Source organism: Plutella xylostella, chromosome 21, assembly GCF_932276165.1.
Source record: "Plutella xylostella chromosome 21, ilPluXylo3.1, whole genome shotgun sequence".
Classification (NCBI taxonomy): Eukaryota; Metazoa; Arthropoda; class Insecta; order Lepidoptera; family Plutellidae; genus Plutella; species Plutella xylostella.
In genome coordinates this window covers 9620312-9639627 of record NC_064001.1, presented here as the reverse complement: position 1 = coordinate 9639627, position 19316 = coordinate 9620312, and the positions used below count along the sequence as shown (strand labels likewise).

Here is a 19316-nt window from a genome sequence, read left to right as displayed (position 1 = left end):
GTGAACCATCGCTGTTTTTTTACGTTGCACATCTTATTTTATGAAGTGCGAGTTATTATACTGAGTCATCGGTAAAGTTAATCTGTGCGGTTTCGGTCATTCATTCATTGTTCATTCGTCGAGCTGTCATTCTCGTTTCATTTCATTCATTCTTTTTGAAAAAAGTTCGAATGCATGTCTAAAAAATGGCGATTGATAAATTTTTGTTCGTTGTTTGAAAGTTAATAAATTCCTCAAGCCATTTAATTTTAACCTTCGATATTTTCTGTGTATAAATAAGCCCATATTATGGCGGATGCTATGGTGGACCGCAGACCCGCGGCACGGTTTTTCTGCCACAGGTGTAACATTGAATTTGAGGATATTTTGCAGGTAAAAATCAATAAATAAGCCTATTTTAGTGTTATTATGATGATTACGTCGTGACAAGTAACACGGTAGTACTAGGACGCCCAAGGTCACGTTTACTCCGCGGCCGCCACGGTGTTGTTTTGATGATTTCCGATGACTAATTTGAATTCGTTGTATGGGATTGTCTGATGCTTTTGGAGCTTATCACTTTATCTTTATGTTATTTACTAGCTTCTTTATCGCGGCTCCGTTGTTGGTGGCCCGTGTGAGGTGGGATATTGGCAATTGGTCGTAATTACATCACTTGCGATGGGATGTGTACTTCCGTACATAGGTTAGCCTCACTATTTACGACGTAGCCCGAGGATGTATTGTAAACATTGCAGTGAAGACAGTTATTGCCACACACTTTCATCATGCACATTCCTCCAGATTAGCCTACATTTAAATAAGCTGAATCATGGATCTATGATAGGTATGCAGTTTTAGGTTTCTGAATAAATGTAACTTATTACAAAACTACTGACCACAAAACTATAACTCCTATGTAACAAATGCATGTTTAAACAGTATGTACAATCATTCAAGGCTTTTCTTCTCAATTTCAGGACTATGTATGTCCGTACTGTGCCAGCGGATTCATTGAGCAACTGGAAGGTGATGCGGATGGATCCCTCCTCGCGGACGATGTTAGCGATGCAGACATGAGCAACCTCGATGACTCTGATGAAATGCACCAGGTGTGTGATATTGAGCTGTAACTGGTGGTTTATGAAGCCTTAGTGCATTAGGCATTTTTGCCATTATAATGGGTTAATTAAATAGCGCACTGCCTATTGACAAAAAAACATAATGACGAACTACTAGAAAAGTAAAATGTACCAAATAAATAGACTTTATTGATCTCTAAATAAATAGTAGAAGTAAACAAATAAATGAAGCCAATGAAAATATAATTCAATGAGTAGGTACATTTTCTTATCAGGGGCAAGTGGTTAATTTTATGAAATGTTTTTCCTATTGGCATGAAATCATAAGTAAATACCGAACCTACCTATTTGTATTGGTTTTGTAGTATGATAAAACTGCAGAATTTTATTCACAGAAAGAAAACAAACTCCAACTAAAATGTAGTCAAAGTTTACAATTTTTTTCTAATTTTGTGAAAGTTTTTTAGTATGGATGGATGTTTGTTTTTCTTTTACGGGAAAACAGGGTTTTTTTTATGCAATTTAGTTTGTAGTCACCAAGCCAAGAACTGATTGCTGGAATTTCATATAGTTCAGTGGCAGTGCTCAACATCATTATGTTTCTATTCTATGGTGAAATAAATAAGCTTTTAAATAAATAATGTTTCTGTTTCAGCACTCCGGTCACCCTATGCTGAATGACCTGGCGTTCCTGATGTCCGGCGGAGGCCGCCTCCGGTGAGTGCTGGCATGTGGGGTTCCAATGGACCACACTAACTAAAACACATACACTGAGAAATATATATATTTCTCTGTTTACCTACTAACCTGCTGAGGATTAGTTTCATGGGATTTGCTTTTACAATTTGAAAACTCACATTGACAAATTGGGTCGGAAACTGGTATTAATCATCATCAGCCCTAATTCGTCTACTGTTGTACACAGGCTAGGGCAGGGGTCGGCAAGTAGTTTTAGGTAGAGTCCGGATATTGGTCGAAAATTTTTAAAAGGTCCAGAAAAAAAAACAACTCATAATAATTAAGTAAGTACAGCTATTTATTACTAGAATTAGTGAGAAAAATTGCATTGGCGGTCTTGAGCCAGGTTGTTATTAGTTTGGTTCTCGTGAAGAACAGCTAATTCGAAGAGTGCCTTCTAAGTGAGCATCTGTTAATCTCAAAGGATATTTGTTTTTTCGAAAAATTCAGAAAATTTTGAAAACAATGTTTGCAGTTTGATTATTTCCATTTCATGTGACGCCTTTGGAAATAACTTGACAGCAAGGACTTTTGCTTGGCAGCCACATCTGTCCATTCGGCGGCTGCATCAACTTTAAAGGGTGACTTCAGAAACAGAGATAGCTTGCCCCTCTCTGCAAAGTCTTGGAACCTTGTGGCGTATTCGTTGCTAAGATCGGCCAAAAATTTTGTAAACACTGCAATGTCTTCTTCAGAGTTCTTCTTATTATAATTATTATGGTCATCAGAGAAGCTATAAGTACCTATGAACAGAGCGCGCGTGGCGACTCGACGGCGCGGGCGGCGCGGCAGCGCCATGTTTTTGATCGATATCGATGTTGTAAAACAGATAAATTAGATTAGGTAGGTGCTACGTTACATTGGTTCAAAATATTACGTATTTATTAATACTTGACATGCCTACATTACAATATTTGGCGGTCCGAGGTTCAACCTTTCGCGGTCCGCAAACGGACCGCGGTCCGCCTGTTGCCGACCGTTGGGCTAGGGTCTAGGACCTAGGACAACCACAACACTAAATCCTTAGCCTACCTCACTCAGCCAACCAAGCCACTAGCTGTCTAAGGTCATCAGTCCAGTGGGCCTGGGCTGGAGGTTGTTGCAGGCTTCGCTTGCCTGTTGTAGTATTATAACTTCTTAACTGAATTCCGTAATACATTATAATGTGCAAAGAAGCTATAAGGAAAGTACGCTAGGTATTTATGTATTGTTAAGTGCAATGCACGGTCGGCAGCCCTTTTCCAAACGGGGAGTGTTCGAAGTCGTGGTAAGTCGAGTATACTTTTTCATTTTATTCTTCTTCTTCTTCTTTCGTGTCAGTGAAATGCGATTTTTTATATTTGTCCAGACCAAAAAGAAGCAACTTTGATAGCATTCTGGTTGGCCTGGAGTAAGTCTTCCCGTGTGCAGGTGGAAGGGGACAGGAGAGTAAATGCTCCATAGGGTTCTACCTTTTTTGGCATAAGATTTATTTGCCTAATCTCGTATTGCATAGTAACGTTTGGTCAAAGTCTCGTTACGCCGAAAATCGTATGGCATAAATCTCGTTTAGTAAAAAGTTATTTCGCATAACATTGTTTAGCCTAATAATGGTGTGGCCAAATCTTGAATAGCCTAATAATGCTATGGCATAGGTTTATATAAAGTAATAATATTCGTTTGGCTTTAACTTTTACGGAGCGTCTCCCTACATAGCGCAAACTGGTGTCTTGTATTGTTTCCGCTGTTTGGAAAACGCTCCGCTCCGCTTCGCTGCGCTCCGCTTTGGTTTTGATGAACATGTGCACCTAACACGCTCCTCCTCGCTTTGCTCGTCGTCGCACCTATTTTTAGGTTTCGATCTCATGGGGTTTGTAATAATTATATTGGTCGTTAACTTTCGATTTTTTGATCATACAATATCGTGATTTTCGGGATGTAGGAGAAAAATACCACAATTTGTACATTTACTACATACTTAATATATTATTTATTAAGATAGCATTAGGAGAAACAAGATTATACATAGGTATAGACGAACATAAATTTGAGCAAACGAAACTTAGGTGTTTAAAGATTGTGCCTAAAGAGTTTTAGACGAAACGAGCCTTATGCCACATAAGTCTTGGCAAAGTGATGGTTCGGTCAAAAAAGTTTAGACCATACGAGTTATGCGAAATGAGTTTTGGTCAATAAAGATTATGCGAGATGAGCGGAACCCGCTCCATAGTCTGGGGGGCGGTACCACAGTCGCATAGGTTGGTACCAACGGTATAGCCCCACTTACAGAGATTGTCCTTGCAGCAGCCTACCTCTGCTCGCAACCGATTTAGAGTCTTCCAGATGTGCCAGGGAAGACTGTTACCGGGAGCAAGTTTTTCCTCAAGAGGTAGGAAAGGATCCTGGGGCTGCTTTTCCTCCCAGAGCCTTAGCCTTGCGTTTTGTGGGTTTTCATCCGTTAAGGACACCTCACTATTTAGAAACGCTTTGCGGCTCTTAAGGCGGGAAGGTGCGGCAGTATGTGAGTAAAGTGGATGTCTGGAGTCGCATTCTTGTTTGGCTTTCTCAACAGAACATGCCACTTTACGCCGTATGCTAGGGGGTGCTATCCCAGCCAGAGAGTAGAGTTTGTGGAGCGGTGTCGGTTTGAGGCATCCCGTAACTATACGAACTGTGTCGTTAAGAGCAACATCTACTTCTCTAGCATGCGCGGACCTTGCCCATATGGGGCAGGCATATTCGGCAGCTGAGAAGCAGAGTGCTAAGCTACTTGTTCGTAGAACTTGAGAGAGGCGCCCCAGCTGGTAGACGTAAGCCGTCGCAGAAGGTTGTTTCGGGAGCTGGAGGGCTACTCTCTAACACGTTCCGTCGTTAAACACGAAAATCGAAAACCGTACGTTAATGACGGCATATCGGTACTCTGTACCAACTTCGGCCGCGCTACGTTCTTCGAAAATCATAGACAAATCATAGAGGTACAACGTGAATGAACGAAATAGTGTAATGAATGAATGTATTGGTTGGGCTTTCAAGTGGCTTATCGGTAAATTACCGGTTTTATTAAAACATTGCATATTATCATTTTTACGTAAAATTAAAATGCGCTGTTTGTTTTTATGTACATTAAACTGATTTATTTAAATGATTTTTCACGCAGAGACGTTTAAATTACAAATTTTTGATAAAATCAAAATATTTTTACTCTACTTTTTTCACTATGGTAGTCTGTGACTTTCTGTCAAAGAGGCTCATAAAAAAATCAAACACAAAATAAAGTTAAGTTGAAGTTGAACGCGCCAAAGTTAATTTCTTTCTACCATGGCTGGGTCTGGGAACTGCAGCACGGAGCAGATTCAAGAGCTCTTTTCCCTCGTGAGCTGCTGTCGTCGGCAACCAGTCGATGCGGCGGCTCACTGAGACGTTGAACACCAACCAGACGCCGCCTGACTGAAAAGGCGGCCCCACGGACCCAGGAGCTAGTAGGCCCTGGAGCAGAAGCCCGGGTAAAGAGGGACTCCTCAAGACCCGAAGCCTGCGCCCTAACGGGCGCAGAAGAGATCCAACGACTCAAGAGCTCTTGGAGTTCTTATTTGAGCACCAAGACCTCGCGCGCGGTCGTATGAGGAGCGTAGATGGGAGAGTGCGAAGCAATCGCCTGTGGCAGGAAATCGGCCAAAAGCTGAATGCTTTGGGGGGCTGCGCGAAAACAGTGCGTTTTATCAGTGTTTAAGCAATAAGTAGCAATATTTGACTGAAACCAAAAAATATAAATCTCTCATTTAGAAAAATTGTTTTATTCTTTATAAATAAGTGTGTTAGCATGAATAGATGTATCCACACAAAGTAAGTATCTTAGGATCGGTAAAACCATATTTTTATTGATATAATAGAAACACATTCATACCAGAAACAATGAAAATTAAAAAAATATAGGTAGGTAAAGATAAAATACTCTTTATTGCACACAAACAGAAACAGTTTCACAAACATAGAAAAGAAATAGTACAATCAGCGGCCGTATTACTAAAAGTAATCTCTTCTATAACCTCACAATAAGGATTGTTTTGTCTTATATAAGTATATCCATACAAAGCTGGGGGCATATTATGCCTCTAATAAATGTATTAAGTCAAAGTCAAAGTCAAAGTCAAAATTTTTTATTCATCGTACAAATATAAAATTTTCTGATGAACGTCAATTTTTACAAATTACTCTCCGTTCGGATAAGGGGGGGCTCTTTCTGTCTAAGGAGAAGAACGGAGGCAAGAAACTCCTGAGCCATCTTTTCAAAAAAAGACTTAAAACTAGTTGGTATACAATACATATTAAGCTTAATTATTATTATTATAATAATATGAGCAGAGCTAACTACTTATCACAGCCATGCATTAACGTCCTCTAAGTAATCATCAATTCTATAATAAGCTTTTTTACTGAGTTTCTCTTTAATGTAACACTTAAACTTATTCTCTGGCATTTGAGCAACTTCTGCTGGAAGCTTATTATAAAATCTAATACAGTACCCTAAAAACGATTTATTAACTTTCGCCAGACGCATCGCTGGAAAAGCCAGCTTATGCTTGTTCCTAGTATTAATGTCATGATTACTGCCAATTGTATCAAAAGTTGAAATATTCTTTCGTACATACATTAAATTGGAAAAAATGAACTGACATGGAACTGTAAGGATGTTAATTTCTTTAAATAGTTCTCTCAATGAATCCCTGGAACCAAGTTTGTATATAGAGCGGATGGCTCTTTTCTGTAATACAAATATAGTCTCAATATCAGCGGCTCTACCCCAAAGCAAAATGCCATACGACAATAAGCTGTGGAAATAACTAAAGTAAACTAATCTGGCGGTTTCAACGTCGGTCAGTTGTCTAATTTTCCGTACAGCAAAAGCTGCCGAGCTCAACCTTCCAGCCAATTTGGCAATGTGAGGTCCCCATTGTAACTTTGAATCTATAGTCATACCAAGAAAGACAGTATCATTAACTAGGTCCAATTTATTCCCATCTAGAATAATGTTAGTATCGCATTGTCTAACATTCGGCAGTGTAAATTTAATACATTTCGTTTTCTTAGAATTCAATAAAAGATTATTTACGGTAAACCAATCGTGTATGTCAGATAGAATAGAATTAATTTCATAAAAAATATTTTCACTTCTTTTAACTTTAAAAAGCAAAGAAGTATCGTCAGCAAATAAAACTATATTAGTCAATTTTTCAACCATAAAAGGCAAGTCATTAATATAAATGAGGAATAAAAATGGTCCTAGAATAGATCCTTGAGGGACGCCTATCTTTACATGAGCCCCCTGTGATTTAGTATTATTAATATCGACCCTTTGTTGCCTCTTGTCTAAATATGAAGCTATCAAATCTAAAGCCTTTCCTCCTATTCCATAGTATCTCAGTTTCGAAATTAAAGTCTGATGGTCCACACAATCAAACGCCTTCGACAGATCACAGAAGACTCCAATAGCATCGTGATGGTCTTCCCAGGCGTCAAATATGTGCTTAATTAACGCAGTACCGGCATCGGTTGTTGATTTGCCTTTTGTAAAACCATACTGCTGGCTATGAAACAGTCGAGCTTCATTGAAATGCAAAAGCATCTGACTGAGTATGATCCTCTCAAATATTTTACTCAAAACTGGAAGAACCGAGACAGTACTCAGCGTACAGTATTAGTACTCTGCGTACTCTTCTTCCTTCCTCCAATGCCCGTCCTTGTGGAATTGCAGCTTGCTGGGGAATGAGCAGGGCGTTCTCAGCTGCGAGGTCCTCTGCTAATTCAGGATGGTCGAGCCGAGCATGTATGCACATGTTGTGCAATACACTGCATGCAATTGCAATTTTGCCAGCGGTCTCAGGAGTTTAATTTAATTCTCTGGCGGCTAATAAGCATCTGAAAAAAAACTTTATTTAAACTCTTTTAATTGGTAAGTATTATAATAATGAGACATGTTGTGTAGGTAAGTTTTAAATCAAGATTGAAGCTTTAATGTTTCATATTTATGAATAAATGCAATTGGATTAAGTATGCTTAATAGGTACTACCTCCATCTCCCTTTTAGTATTCCAAATGTGTGCTCTACAGTGGAATGGGCACGTTTCTGAATTATATTGTAGCGCCCTTCAGGTGAGTCGTCTCCTGCATGGTCCACTGGAGTCATCATGAATGACTGGAGAGGATACCCTGAGTCACCTGTAGAACATGTTATGAAATTATTAATACATTATTATTTTGGGTTACCAACATACATAATACACCCATCACCTCGCTTTGGGCTTTGAGATAGTTTAGGTTGAGAATGGATAAATTTATATTTGAAACATTTACCCAGTAGGTATGTAGTCTCTCCCTGTATTGAGAGTTCTTCCATGTGAGCTTTTATCTCATGTTGGGCCCATATGCCCAATGTATGATGATGTGTATGATGCATCAATACTCAATATAAGGCAATCAGAGTCACAAATCTAAAAAAGAAAATGTATTCTTTAGAGAGTCATCACTTGGGTAATGGTCATGAATTTTTTGAATTAAAATACGTACCACTTGGCAGTTAATGGAATGCCAATGTTTCCTATTAAAGCACCGCTCTTCATGCTCAGCGGGCCTTATTATTTTAATGTGGGTGCAGTTTATGCAGCCACATACCCCCAGTATCCCATATCTATCGGAAAACCTGAAATATAAATCTATTAAATAGATTGTTTTTTGCAATAATTGTAGGTCTAAGTAACTGTAAATAAATTTTTGTCTTACTTTTGTTTGATGACATTCCTTTCTTCCCTATTTTGTGGGAAGCGAATGTACTTCCTCAAAATCTCAGATCTATTCAAGGCATCCGTGACCTCATGGATGCACCTAGACAGTTTGCTGTGCCATGGGTACATCGCTGTTGAGGCCTACGGCACCTTGATAACTACCCCTTGCATAGAAGTTTAATATACTACCAAAATCTGAAATAAATCCGGAAATTATGTTAGTCAGTTATGTTTTATCATTGTCTAATATTTACGTTATTTATCGTCTGATTTTTATGGTTAAAGGTAATATGAAAATAAGATACTTGTTGAGTTTTACCTTCATTATGGGATCAATACCCCGGTGTCGTATCCTTGGAGGAAGAAACGGGACAATCTCTTCACACAGCGTTTGGAACTCAGACGGTAGTTATTTACGAATTCAGAGTCGGGAATTGTGTGCAAGCGGAAGTTTCTTCTTAGGGCCTCTCGCCTTTTCCTTCTCTCGTCCCGAAGAATTTCTTGCATCAGCAAATACCTAGCCATTCTTTATGTTATTTTCAGCAATTACAGCAAAACGAATATCTCAACGTTACCTCTTGTGTAGACGTGAAATTTGAAGTAAAACTGACAGTAAATGAGATAAAGATAGATAAAAGATAAAAAGTATTTATTCGGTGTCTAGCACCACACACCAAAAAATAATAATAACATAAGTAAGTACACAAAAAATAAAACAAAAAAACGAAATTAAAATTAAAAGTGAAACAAACAAACAAAAGAACATGAAGAATAATAAAAAAAATAAAAATAATAATAATATATAATTATAATGGTGTGAGTTGTCCAGCACCGAAAAGGCCCGCGCCTCAGCTTACACCGCTACAGATGAGGTGGCATCCACCCACCTGACGCGGCACTGGTTTTCAGTCGCGTCCTAGAGTGACTGTCATTTGACCTACTTTTATAAAAAAAAATTATATATATTGTATATAGGTATACGGTTATACATAAATTTTATACTTAAATACCAATACTGGAAAATATAATAGCAATCATAAAAACATACACATAATATATAAAGCAAGCATGTATACAATAATATGGTCCTAATGCAGAATAAACTAATAAAAATACTAAATGAGGGTAAATGTGCCTTCGGCGTTTCAGCGGGCGAGCGACACCGGTCACACCGGTCGCCTCGCTTGTTTCAGCGCTCAGAACAGCCCGTGCCGTCGGCTGAACACTACGGTGAAATAGTTTTACAAACACAATAGATACAGTGTGAGTGAAAAAGGAACACAATTAGCACCACACAAGATCTATTTTTCAATAGCAGATATTGAAAATTAAAAAAGGTAAGACAAAGGTTACACAACACATTTAACAAATAACTACCTAATTTACTTTTTATAATATAAACGAAATAACTATTTAAATTGTATTTGGGAGCGTCATTCATTAGGCCTAGGTAAACATTTATATTTGTTTCAGGTTAACGTTTCGTCTGAACAAAAGTGTATTCCTGATGATATATATGTAAAGGATAGACGGTGAAGAGATAGACTAGTGGAAGATAAACGCATAGACAGGCGGGCTGATCCCGTGGGATTGAGTGGGAAACTAGTACCCTCCACGTGTCGTGACGAGAATGCCAGTAAGTAAATCACACATACCTATATTGTATGTGTGATTTGCTCTACAGTGTGTGAGCTGTCAAACTCAATATTACGTGTTTGACATTGCAGTTCAGAGTACCATTTTGTATAGAAAATCGAAACTTCGTTGTTTCGTTCGTTCGTGCGTAAAACTCTCCCTACAGAGTGCGAAAATGGCCCGAACGTTGAACGTTATTTCGATTTTCGCGTTACCGAGTAGGCCCCCTGACTTTCTTCTTGGTGATTTGGCAGTGAGTTTTGTACGTGAGGGATCTATCCAGGGTCACTCCGAGGTATTTTGGTGACGAGCAGTGCTGGATTTTTACCCCTTCCCATGTTATGTCCAGCTCTCGATTTGCCTGGTGGTTGCGTAGGTGGAAAGCACATGACTGAGTTTTTGATGGGTTTGGCCTCAAAGCGTTTTGACTGTAGTAGTCACCCAGCTTCCGCAAAGCTGCAGTCAACGTGCCTTCCACTTCTTCGAACGTAGCTGCCTGCGATGCCAGTGCAAGGTCGTCAGCGTAGAGGAATCGAGCTGTTCCTGCATCGCGGGGCTGGTCGTTGGTATATATGTTAAAAAGAGTTGGCGCCAACACACTTCCCTGAGGCAATCCGTTTCTCTGAGAGCGCCATCTACTTTTTTCCGAGTTAATGCAAACTTGGAAACGGCGGTTGTGGAGCATCTCACTTAAAAGTTTGACGAAGTTGTTATCGTTAGTGAGTGCACCAACCTTCACCAGTAGTCTCTTTATATTGACTGTGTCATAGGCGGCTGATAGGTCGACAAACACCACACCAGTCACCTTTCCAGTTTCAAAACCATCCTCAATGGATTGAGTCAAATTTAAGGTCTGACTGGTGCAGGACTTTCCTGGTCTAAAGCCAGCCTGTTCAGGTATAAGTTTTGGCTCTATTTCGCTTGTGAGACGGTTAAGGATGAGCCTTTCGAACAGCTTATATGTATGGCACAGAAGAGATATTGGTCGGTAGCTCTTAGTTTCAGAAGCAGGCTTACCCGGCTTTAAGAGCGCTACAACTTTTGCTTTCCTCCATGGCTTAGGGATTCTTGCCGAATCAGTGCAGTTGTTGCAAAGGGCAAGTAACCAGGACACAGTCCCAGGGCCGAACTCTTTTATTTGCTCCACCATGATGTCGTCGACTCCAGCAGCTTTACCAGTCTTAAGTGATTTTATGACACAGATAATTTCACTGAGCGTAAACGGCTTGCTGATGTTGGTGGAAGGTTCTTCCTGGTTTACTTGTTTGGGTAGTCTGGGAAGTCTGCATGGTGGTTTGCCATTAAGTATCAGCTGGTGGGCGACTTGGTTTGCGGTAACTTGCCCTGGTTGTGTAGCTGCAGGTGGGTCGTCTGTGAGTTTACGCACCATCGACCACGCTTTCTTGCTATTATGGGTCATGTTGATGTTAGAGACCATGTTCATCCATTTTTGTTGACGGCTGTCACTTAACTTAAGCATGAGCTCCTCTCCGGCAATTATGGTCTCTTCCGAGAAAGGGTCCAGGGCGTAAAGTGACTCATATCTGGAGATTAGATCAGCCGCATCGATTGGTAGTCCCGGAATGTATGAGCTGCGGCAACCTCGAGGGATGGTTTTCCGAGATATTGTGCGCACGATATTAAGAAATTGCTCATAGTTTTGAGGAACGGGTGGTAGACTTAAAAGTTGTTCGTCAATACGGGATGAGAATTCACTCCAGTTGGCCTTTGTAAAGTTAAAGCGTCGTCTAAATGGAACTGTTCTCGGTCTAACTACTGCCATGACTTTGCATATAATTGGCCGATGCTGAGTTCTGGGGATGGGATTACCAACAGATTTGGAACACTGGGTGCTGATGTTTGCACTGCTAAAAATCAGGTCGGGGTTGTATCCACGTTTCCAACGCCCGCTATTAAAGGAAGGGGGCAGTTTGGCACTGTGGATGAGTTCTAGGCCATTGGATTCTGCCCATTCTTCCACCGCATCCCCATCTGTGTTGTTTTCTGCGTATCCCCAATTGATGCTATGGCTGTTAAAGTCTCCAACAATAATTTTTGTTGGGCTATTGTCGAAATTGTCCGTTGTGTGGAAGTGAAACGGTGTGTGGGGAGGTTTGTAGACTGACGTTACCGTACAGTTGCCCAAGTCAATGGTTAGCGTTTCGATAGATCCTTGGGAGACGGAGGCCGCTGATGAGCTCTTGATGTCGGGTTTCGCGAATATTGCACTTCCATGCTTGGCATGAGGGAGCTCAACGGTCAAGTTCATTCCTTGAATATTGGGCCTGGGTTGGCCGATGTCACGGTGTGTTTCTTGGACGCAGAGAATATCACACTGCGTCTCATCGCACAATTGCGATAAAAGAGCGGATTTATTGCTCGAGAAACGCTCAATGTTAATGGATATTACTGTGAGGGCTGGTTCTGATAAGAACCGTTTGGGTGGCGCTGATAAGTGCCGTTGACGTGGCGCTGAAAAGTGCCTTTTAGGTGGCTCACAATTGAACCGATTCGCATTCATTTCACTGTGGGGAAAGGATTAGCCAATCTTTCGATTGCCCAGGGTGCACCGCGAGGAGGTTCCTTTCATGCACCCCAATTTCAATTTCATTTTATTGTTTACATATGAGTAGAATTTCGCTGCACATAAAAAAAAGAATGAAATATTACTATTTGACATCGACCTCTATCTTCCTGTTGCTACTTTCCTGTGTGCTCTCCACACTCTGCCACCCTTATCCAGCCTCTAAAATCATATCTCTTTCAAACTACCAGGGGCACAGCGCGACCGGAGAGCTTACTCGAGCAGCTAGTGTGTACAATAGGCGGCGGAGTGATGCTATATATTATTTTCTATAGAGCTTAAATAATAGAGACGTTATAATCAATACTACTATTTGACATAGGTAGACCTCTATCGTCCTGTTACCGACACAAGCATGTCCTCAGCATTCCACACTCTGCCACCCTTATGCAAAAGCTTAGGACAGCCACTAATCATATTATGTCTTTCAAACTACCAGGGGCACAGCGCGACCGGAGAGCTTGCTCGAGCAGCTAGTGTGGACAATAGGCGGCGGCGCGCCGGGCGGCTCGCTGGGCGGCGCGGGGGCTCCCTTCGTGCTGGTGGGAGCACCAGGGGACTATGTGTTCGGGGGCGAAGGTAGCTTGTATTTATCACCGATTTGACGCTTATTTACTGCTTTATATTTCTACGGTGGAATGGAATATTCACTTCATCATCATCAACCAATAATCATCCACTGCTGGACATAGACCTCTACCAAGGATCGCGACAACACTCGGTCCTCGGCCGTCCTCATCCAGCCACTACCGGCTACCTGCCTAAGGTCGTCGGTCCAGCGGGCGGGAGGGTGTCCCACTTCATAATCACTCTTTTTAAAGCAACATAATTTTGGGTAAAGCAGTTAACTATAGATTTCCGAAGGCTGAAAATCACAAAGGCAAACAATTTTAAATCTTAATAGTATAGTAAAATTTTTAATAGTCATTGGCGATATGCCTGTGCAGCTTCAAAGTGTTCTCATCCAAAGAACTACATTATAATACCTCTCAAAGAGCGCCCCAGCACCCCCATCTCCAAAACCCGTGCAATAACTATTCCCCCCTACCCCAGGTCTAGACGCAGTGGTCACCCAGCTACTAGGGCAACTAGAGAATGCTGGGCCTCCTCCGCTGTCGCGCGAGCACATCGCGGCCATCCCCACGCAACAGGTCACGGGGGATGAAGTGGGCGCTGACTCGTCGTGCTCGATATGCTGGGATAACTTCCAACAAGGTATGGATGTGTGTGGAGAATAATTGTGATTTTTCGCCCTGGGCGTAAGTAAAAGATGGCATGGGTGAGGTCCAAATATGAAAAGAATTGTGACTGGTATTCAGTAAGCATTTTTGTTGCCTTTTTTATGTAATGTTCTTTGTCCTTTGGCTTACGAATACCAAAAATTTATATTATATCAAAGTTCCAAAAAGAAAATTATGTTGTGTGATGATTGATTATAATAATATAAAGAAACAGTGGTTACTGATAGCTTAGAGTTCAGTTCAGTTTTATTTGCTTTAAATTACATGTATATTAGGTACAATAATAAAAGTATCAATGTAATTTTACCGCTTTGGGTGTAGCACAAAATAACACAGCATGCATGAGACTAGAAACAACAATTTCAATAACCACAATTTACGTTATAAACTAACATTGTTATAGATTTTCCAATATTATTTTGTTCCTTTAAAAATAAAAAATAATCATGGATTTCTGAAACCTCAATCATTGGCTGCTGTGGTCAGTAAACAAACAATCGAATACAACAAAATTACAACCCAACCCTATCCCACTACCTTCCAGGCGAGAAGATCTCCAAGCTGGACTGCGAGCACATATTCCACACGAGCTGCATCGAGCCGTGGCTCCAACTCCACGCCACGTGTCCCATCTGCAGGCGCAGCTTGCTGCCGGAGGAGCCCCCCGCGCCCGCGCCCGCGCCCGCCCCCGCTGAAGCGACTAATGGGACTGGCAACACGCAACCACGTGAGTTGATATGATGTCCTGGTACTTTTTGAACGATGGAGAGGAAGTTTGAGGGGTGATTTTTATGGTTAGAGAGATTTATGGGTCTTATTTTGTTCGGACTGTATGAGCAAACATTTTCGAGGGCCTTTATGGGGATTTTATAAGCGTTCCGGCAGTGAAATTTAACACAATTTTGTATGACGCGGGGGTAGTGCAGTGTGAGTACCGCTAGGTGGCAACTCTGCTGCGCCATACTAATTCGCGTTTATTCATTACTACGCGAACGGTGAATAACTCGAACTCCGCCTAACCTTAATCTTCATAGACAAGACAGATAAACATGAGACGTTGTAAATTATAAACAAAACTTACAGCAATGTCCTTGAAAGCCTTTGTACAGTCTTGTGCCTCTTCAAAACCTTCCGCAAGTTGGATACTATTGAAAAAAGTAAGCCATGAATAACAGGAGCCTGTGTTTTCAGGTAACCTCGGTTTATCGAACGACTGTACATTGATTTAATCCCACCCCAGTCCCAGGTAAATAACGAGACGTTAGCCCGGGGGCTATTCTCTAAAAATATGGTTTCAATTCATTGGTTGTTGAATTGGAATATGTTAAAGTTACTCATGAGAATCAGGCTCCTGATCTAACATTGTTTGTAACTAACCCCATAACCTGATTTTGCTTATTTATCATACAAATTAACACCTTGAACAAAATGCGGATTGGTTGGTTTTGTGCGTCATTTAAAGTTACACTAACTTAAGATTCCATTGTATTCGTCTTTAATTAAATTACATTATCTGTTCCATTCCTCACAAAATGCAACTGATATATTTTTGGGGGTACGGGGAGGAGACTATCTAATGATGCATTCATTACATACTCACATAGTTGGTATAGATTCCGATGGGATGACATCTTGGTCTGGCCCATTTCCTCATAGACGGTCTCTTGGTATACTAAACAAACATAGAAACCAAAATATTCAATATAATATAGTCTGTTAGGCTGCCTACGCACTGGCGACCATAGACGCGGCCAGGCCGCCGCGTCTATGGTCGCCAGTACATGTCCGCTGGCCGCTAAGTGCGTAGGGGCTATAGCGATTGCCATATAAAGTCCAGAATTCACTGGCCGCCGCGGCCAGGTCGCGGCGACCATGGTCGCCAGTGCGTAGGAGCTCTAAGATGACGTATCTAGGTTACACAATAATATCACAGAGGGCAGAATGTATGTCTTGATACATTCACCTACCTTTGAGTTATGAAAACGGTGATGAAACAACTTTTTTCAAATTTCAAATTCAAAATTCTTTATTTGTATAACATAGGTAGGTGTATTGATTACATAGTTTTTTACAGTGTTTCTCTATGTTATGTCGTAAGACGTACAAATTTTTAAAAGCATATACACAAAAATATAAAATAAAATATAAAAAAAAATTGAATGATACAAGCAGGACAAAGCATGCACAATACACATAGAAAATCACACATTACATTAATCAGATACAAAATAAGTTAAGTCCTAGATATCGATTTGACCAACAAATGAATCGGACTCAAAGTTAAGTTAAGTAATAACTAATATAACAACGATAAAAGCCCACGCGCCTCACCCCCTAGCGCCGCGCCCACTCGGTTTCCACCAGTGGGGTTATTACAACTGACACTTTACCAATCAAATCCATAAGTAGCGTCGCTCGCCTGTGCTCGCTTAGAACTATCCCAGCAACCCTTCAGCAAGCTGGTTGGACCGTGGATAGAGTAGCCATTAAGACCTTATGACGCACACATATCCCTAGTGCACAAAGGTTCTATTTGGGAGAGCAGATAGGTACTTACACCCCCACAGAAAATAAAATAGAGAATAGAATACCCCTAAGGCTTAGTAGTGACTCGGTAAACTACCTTATAAATACCCGCCCTGTGGTTGCATGCTCCCTAGCGGCGGCTAGTGGCTCGTCGTCCGCGGCGTCGCTGGGGCTGAGCCCGCTGCTGCGGCGCGTGGACCAGCTGTCCGCGGTCATGCAGAGGCTCGCCGACGCCGTGGACACCACCGCTGGCGACAGTGAGTGGCCTGTAGTGGCTTGTTGATGTTTAGTTAGAGATAGAGTCGGGCAAAAAGTCAAAATACCTACGTATGTCAATGTAATTTGAATTTGTAAACCTATTTTATAGTGACAATGACAAAAGGGTGTTGGACACCACTGCTGGCGACAGTGAGTGGCCTGTAGTGGCTAGTACATGTTTAGTTAGAGACAGCTAGAGTCAGACAAAAAGTCGAAATATGTATGTGTATCATTGTAATTTATAAACCTATTTTATAGTGAAAATGAGGGGGTTGGACACCACTGCTGGCGACAGTGAGTGGCTTGTACATGTTTAGTTAGAGAAAGAAAATGGTTTTTATCCCAACCACCAAAGATAGTGTCAGTCAAAATACGTATATCAAAGTAATTTGTAAACTGTAATTTTGTAAATTTGAACTTTGTAATTTTATAGAATAGAATATATATTTATTGGTCTCCACAAATAAATATTAAAACATACAAAGAATACATATAAACTAGAAACAATGAACAATAGGCGGCCTTATCTCTTACAGGCAACCTTTATAGTGACAATGACAGAAGGCTCTATGAATTCGGGGGTATGTATGGGAATAGCCCATCTATGTAGCATATCAGCTGCAGTATCTGTGTAGCTGTATCAGCTGTCCGATACCGATAATACGGGCTCGGTCTAGTTTGGGTCGGATAGCCGTATGAGATGTCCCTAAATATTTATTATTCTATTATTCATTTACGGTTGTTGTTCAGAGTGAAGGGCTTTCGGTTTACTATCCCATTTTTACAACTCCCTGTATAGTGAAAGAAGCGCAGGGTACAAGTGGTTTAGAGTTGGTCACTACAGTCGGGCTGTGATTAAACAGGACATTAATCTAAGAAGTATACATGGTAGATTGGAAATTGTGAACGTAATTTTAATACTTTGGATCGTGTCTTTAGTAAGGTAGGCTGTCGGTACAGACTTGCGGGTATAGTTTGGACGTTTATGTTATGTAGTTAGGTTACTTGTTAAAATTAAATTAATTGGAGTAAGATTGGATAAATGACTTATTATTTAGATTACTTACGGCTTACGGTAGAAGTAATTGTTAAATTTTAGTATCTATGAAACTAATTTCATCAAATGATCATACATGTCATCACCTACTCATATAATATAATGAAACTACAATTCAAGTTCAAGATATCAATTCCAAAAACTAACCCAAAACGTACTCATAGTCAGCCTACTTAGGTATTACAGTCTATGTAACAAACAAATCTATAAAACTTGTTCACTCACTAACCACCCAACTCTCCATTCCAGGGTCAGTGCCCCGCGTGCTCCTCAGACGGCTGCCGGCGTCCGCGCGCCGCCTCGTGTCCGGCCTGCAACAAACCTGGGACTCCCCGGCCGACTCCAGCTCCTCATCCTCATCCATCATGTCCACAGGATCCTCAGTCACCGCCGCCGGTGTCTGGGCTCCGCGTACCACTAACTCCTCATCCTCAACCAATGGAAACTCTTCGTCCAGCGAACACGACCGCACGCAGTCCTACAATATGGACATAGACTTTGACTAATGTTTAATGCAACCTCCTTCTGTCGTCTGCTAGCCTGGTACTTCTCGGCGCGTGATTGAGCGGTGAACGGATGAGTTTTTAGAAATAGCTCTTTGTGGGCGAAGCGGTTGGGATCGCAGGCCAGATTGGTGTGTAAGAGTGAAGCCTTTTTGGTGCATTGCGTCGTTGCTGCCATACATTCTTTAATTTAACCGTTTCTTTGGGACGACGCGACGCAATGGGCCAATGGGGCCTCACCCTAAGGGCACGTAATGGCGAGATGACAACTCTCACCTATGGAACACTTGTGAGTGGGAGAGAGACGGCTATGCCTATGCGACGTCGCGTCGTATCGCCGTACTGTGTCAAGCCCTAAGATTGATATCCACAGAAGAAAAATATAGTTTGGAAGTTCAATCCTAGGAAAAAATCTATGTACAGTTGTGAGTCTCGCGTGATGTACAAGGAGTGTGTGTTTCTTGTACGCAGTATCGAAGACAAAAATAAAAACAAACTAAATTAAATATTACTATTGTAGTCACCGCTCAAGCCCGCGCCGGGAAGTACAAGCTTGTCTCGTATTGTGGCTGTGTATTGTAGGACTAGCGTTTAACTGAGGACGCTCCTTGAGTACATACGATACGTAATCAGAGTGATTTCCACTTATAAGTGCACGCTGCCTTTTTAATATAGGTATATGAGAAAACATGGGATAGCTAAACTAATTTAATTTAAACCTTATTTTAATTGTAATTCACACAGGAATGTCCCGAGTTAAACGCTAACTGGACCTATAGTTTAAATAATTAAAACGCGTGCATAGTTCCAATATGGTGAATAGTCTAACAGATAGTTACTTGTAGGAAGCTAAGGTAAGGTTTAGGTTTGTTTGGAGTCGCATTGGTTGTATGTGAGGTGTGGCGATTGTAAATTTGTTATTTTTATCTTAAGTTAACGGCAAATGCATAAAAAT

At 41.0% G+C, this 19316-nt stretch overlaps 1 protein-coding gene and 1 long non-coding RNA gene across 4 annotated transcripts; one reads left to right on the top strand and one right to left on the bottom strand.

Moving 5' to 3' along the window:
* The first annotated feature begins 133 nt into the window (after positions 1-133).
* LOC105385605 (E3 ubiquitin-protein ligase RNF115) lies at positions 134-19063 on the top strand. Of its 3 annotated transcripts, none has more exons than XM_038115887.2 (8): positions 134-372; positions 960-1091; positions 1717-1778; positions 13216-13358; positions 13830-13991; positions 14562-14744; positions 16678-16800; positions 18108-19063. In XM_038115887.2, exons 1-8 carry the CDS (start codon positions 289-291, stop codon positions 18362-18364), a joined length of 1146 nt encoding a protein of 381 aa, XP_037971815.2. In that variant the 5' UTR covers positions 134-288; the 3' UTR covers positions 18365-19063. The 3 variants fall into 3 exon arrangements, with proteins under 3 accessions (XP_037971815.2, XP_037971817.2, XP_037971818.2); XM_038115890.2 differs by lacking the exon at positions 134-372 and adding an exon at positions 536-685; XM_038115889.2 differs by lacking the exon at positions 16678-16800 and having other exon boundaries at positions 135-372.
* Positions 7558-8449, bottom strand: LOC125490161. Its single transcript, XR_007267513.1, has 4 exons — positions 8343-8449; positions 8130-8266; positions 7847-7994; positions 7558-7694 (listed from the first exon to the last, which is right to left on the bottom strand). It is a non-coding gene; the product is annotated as an uncharacterized LOC125490161 (long non-coding RNA).
* Positions 19064-19316: the final 253 nt, after the last annotated feature.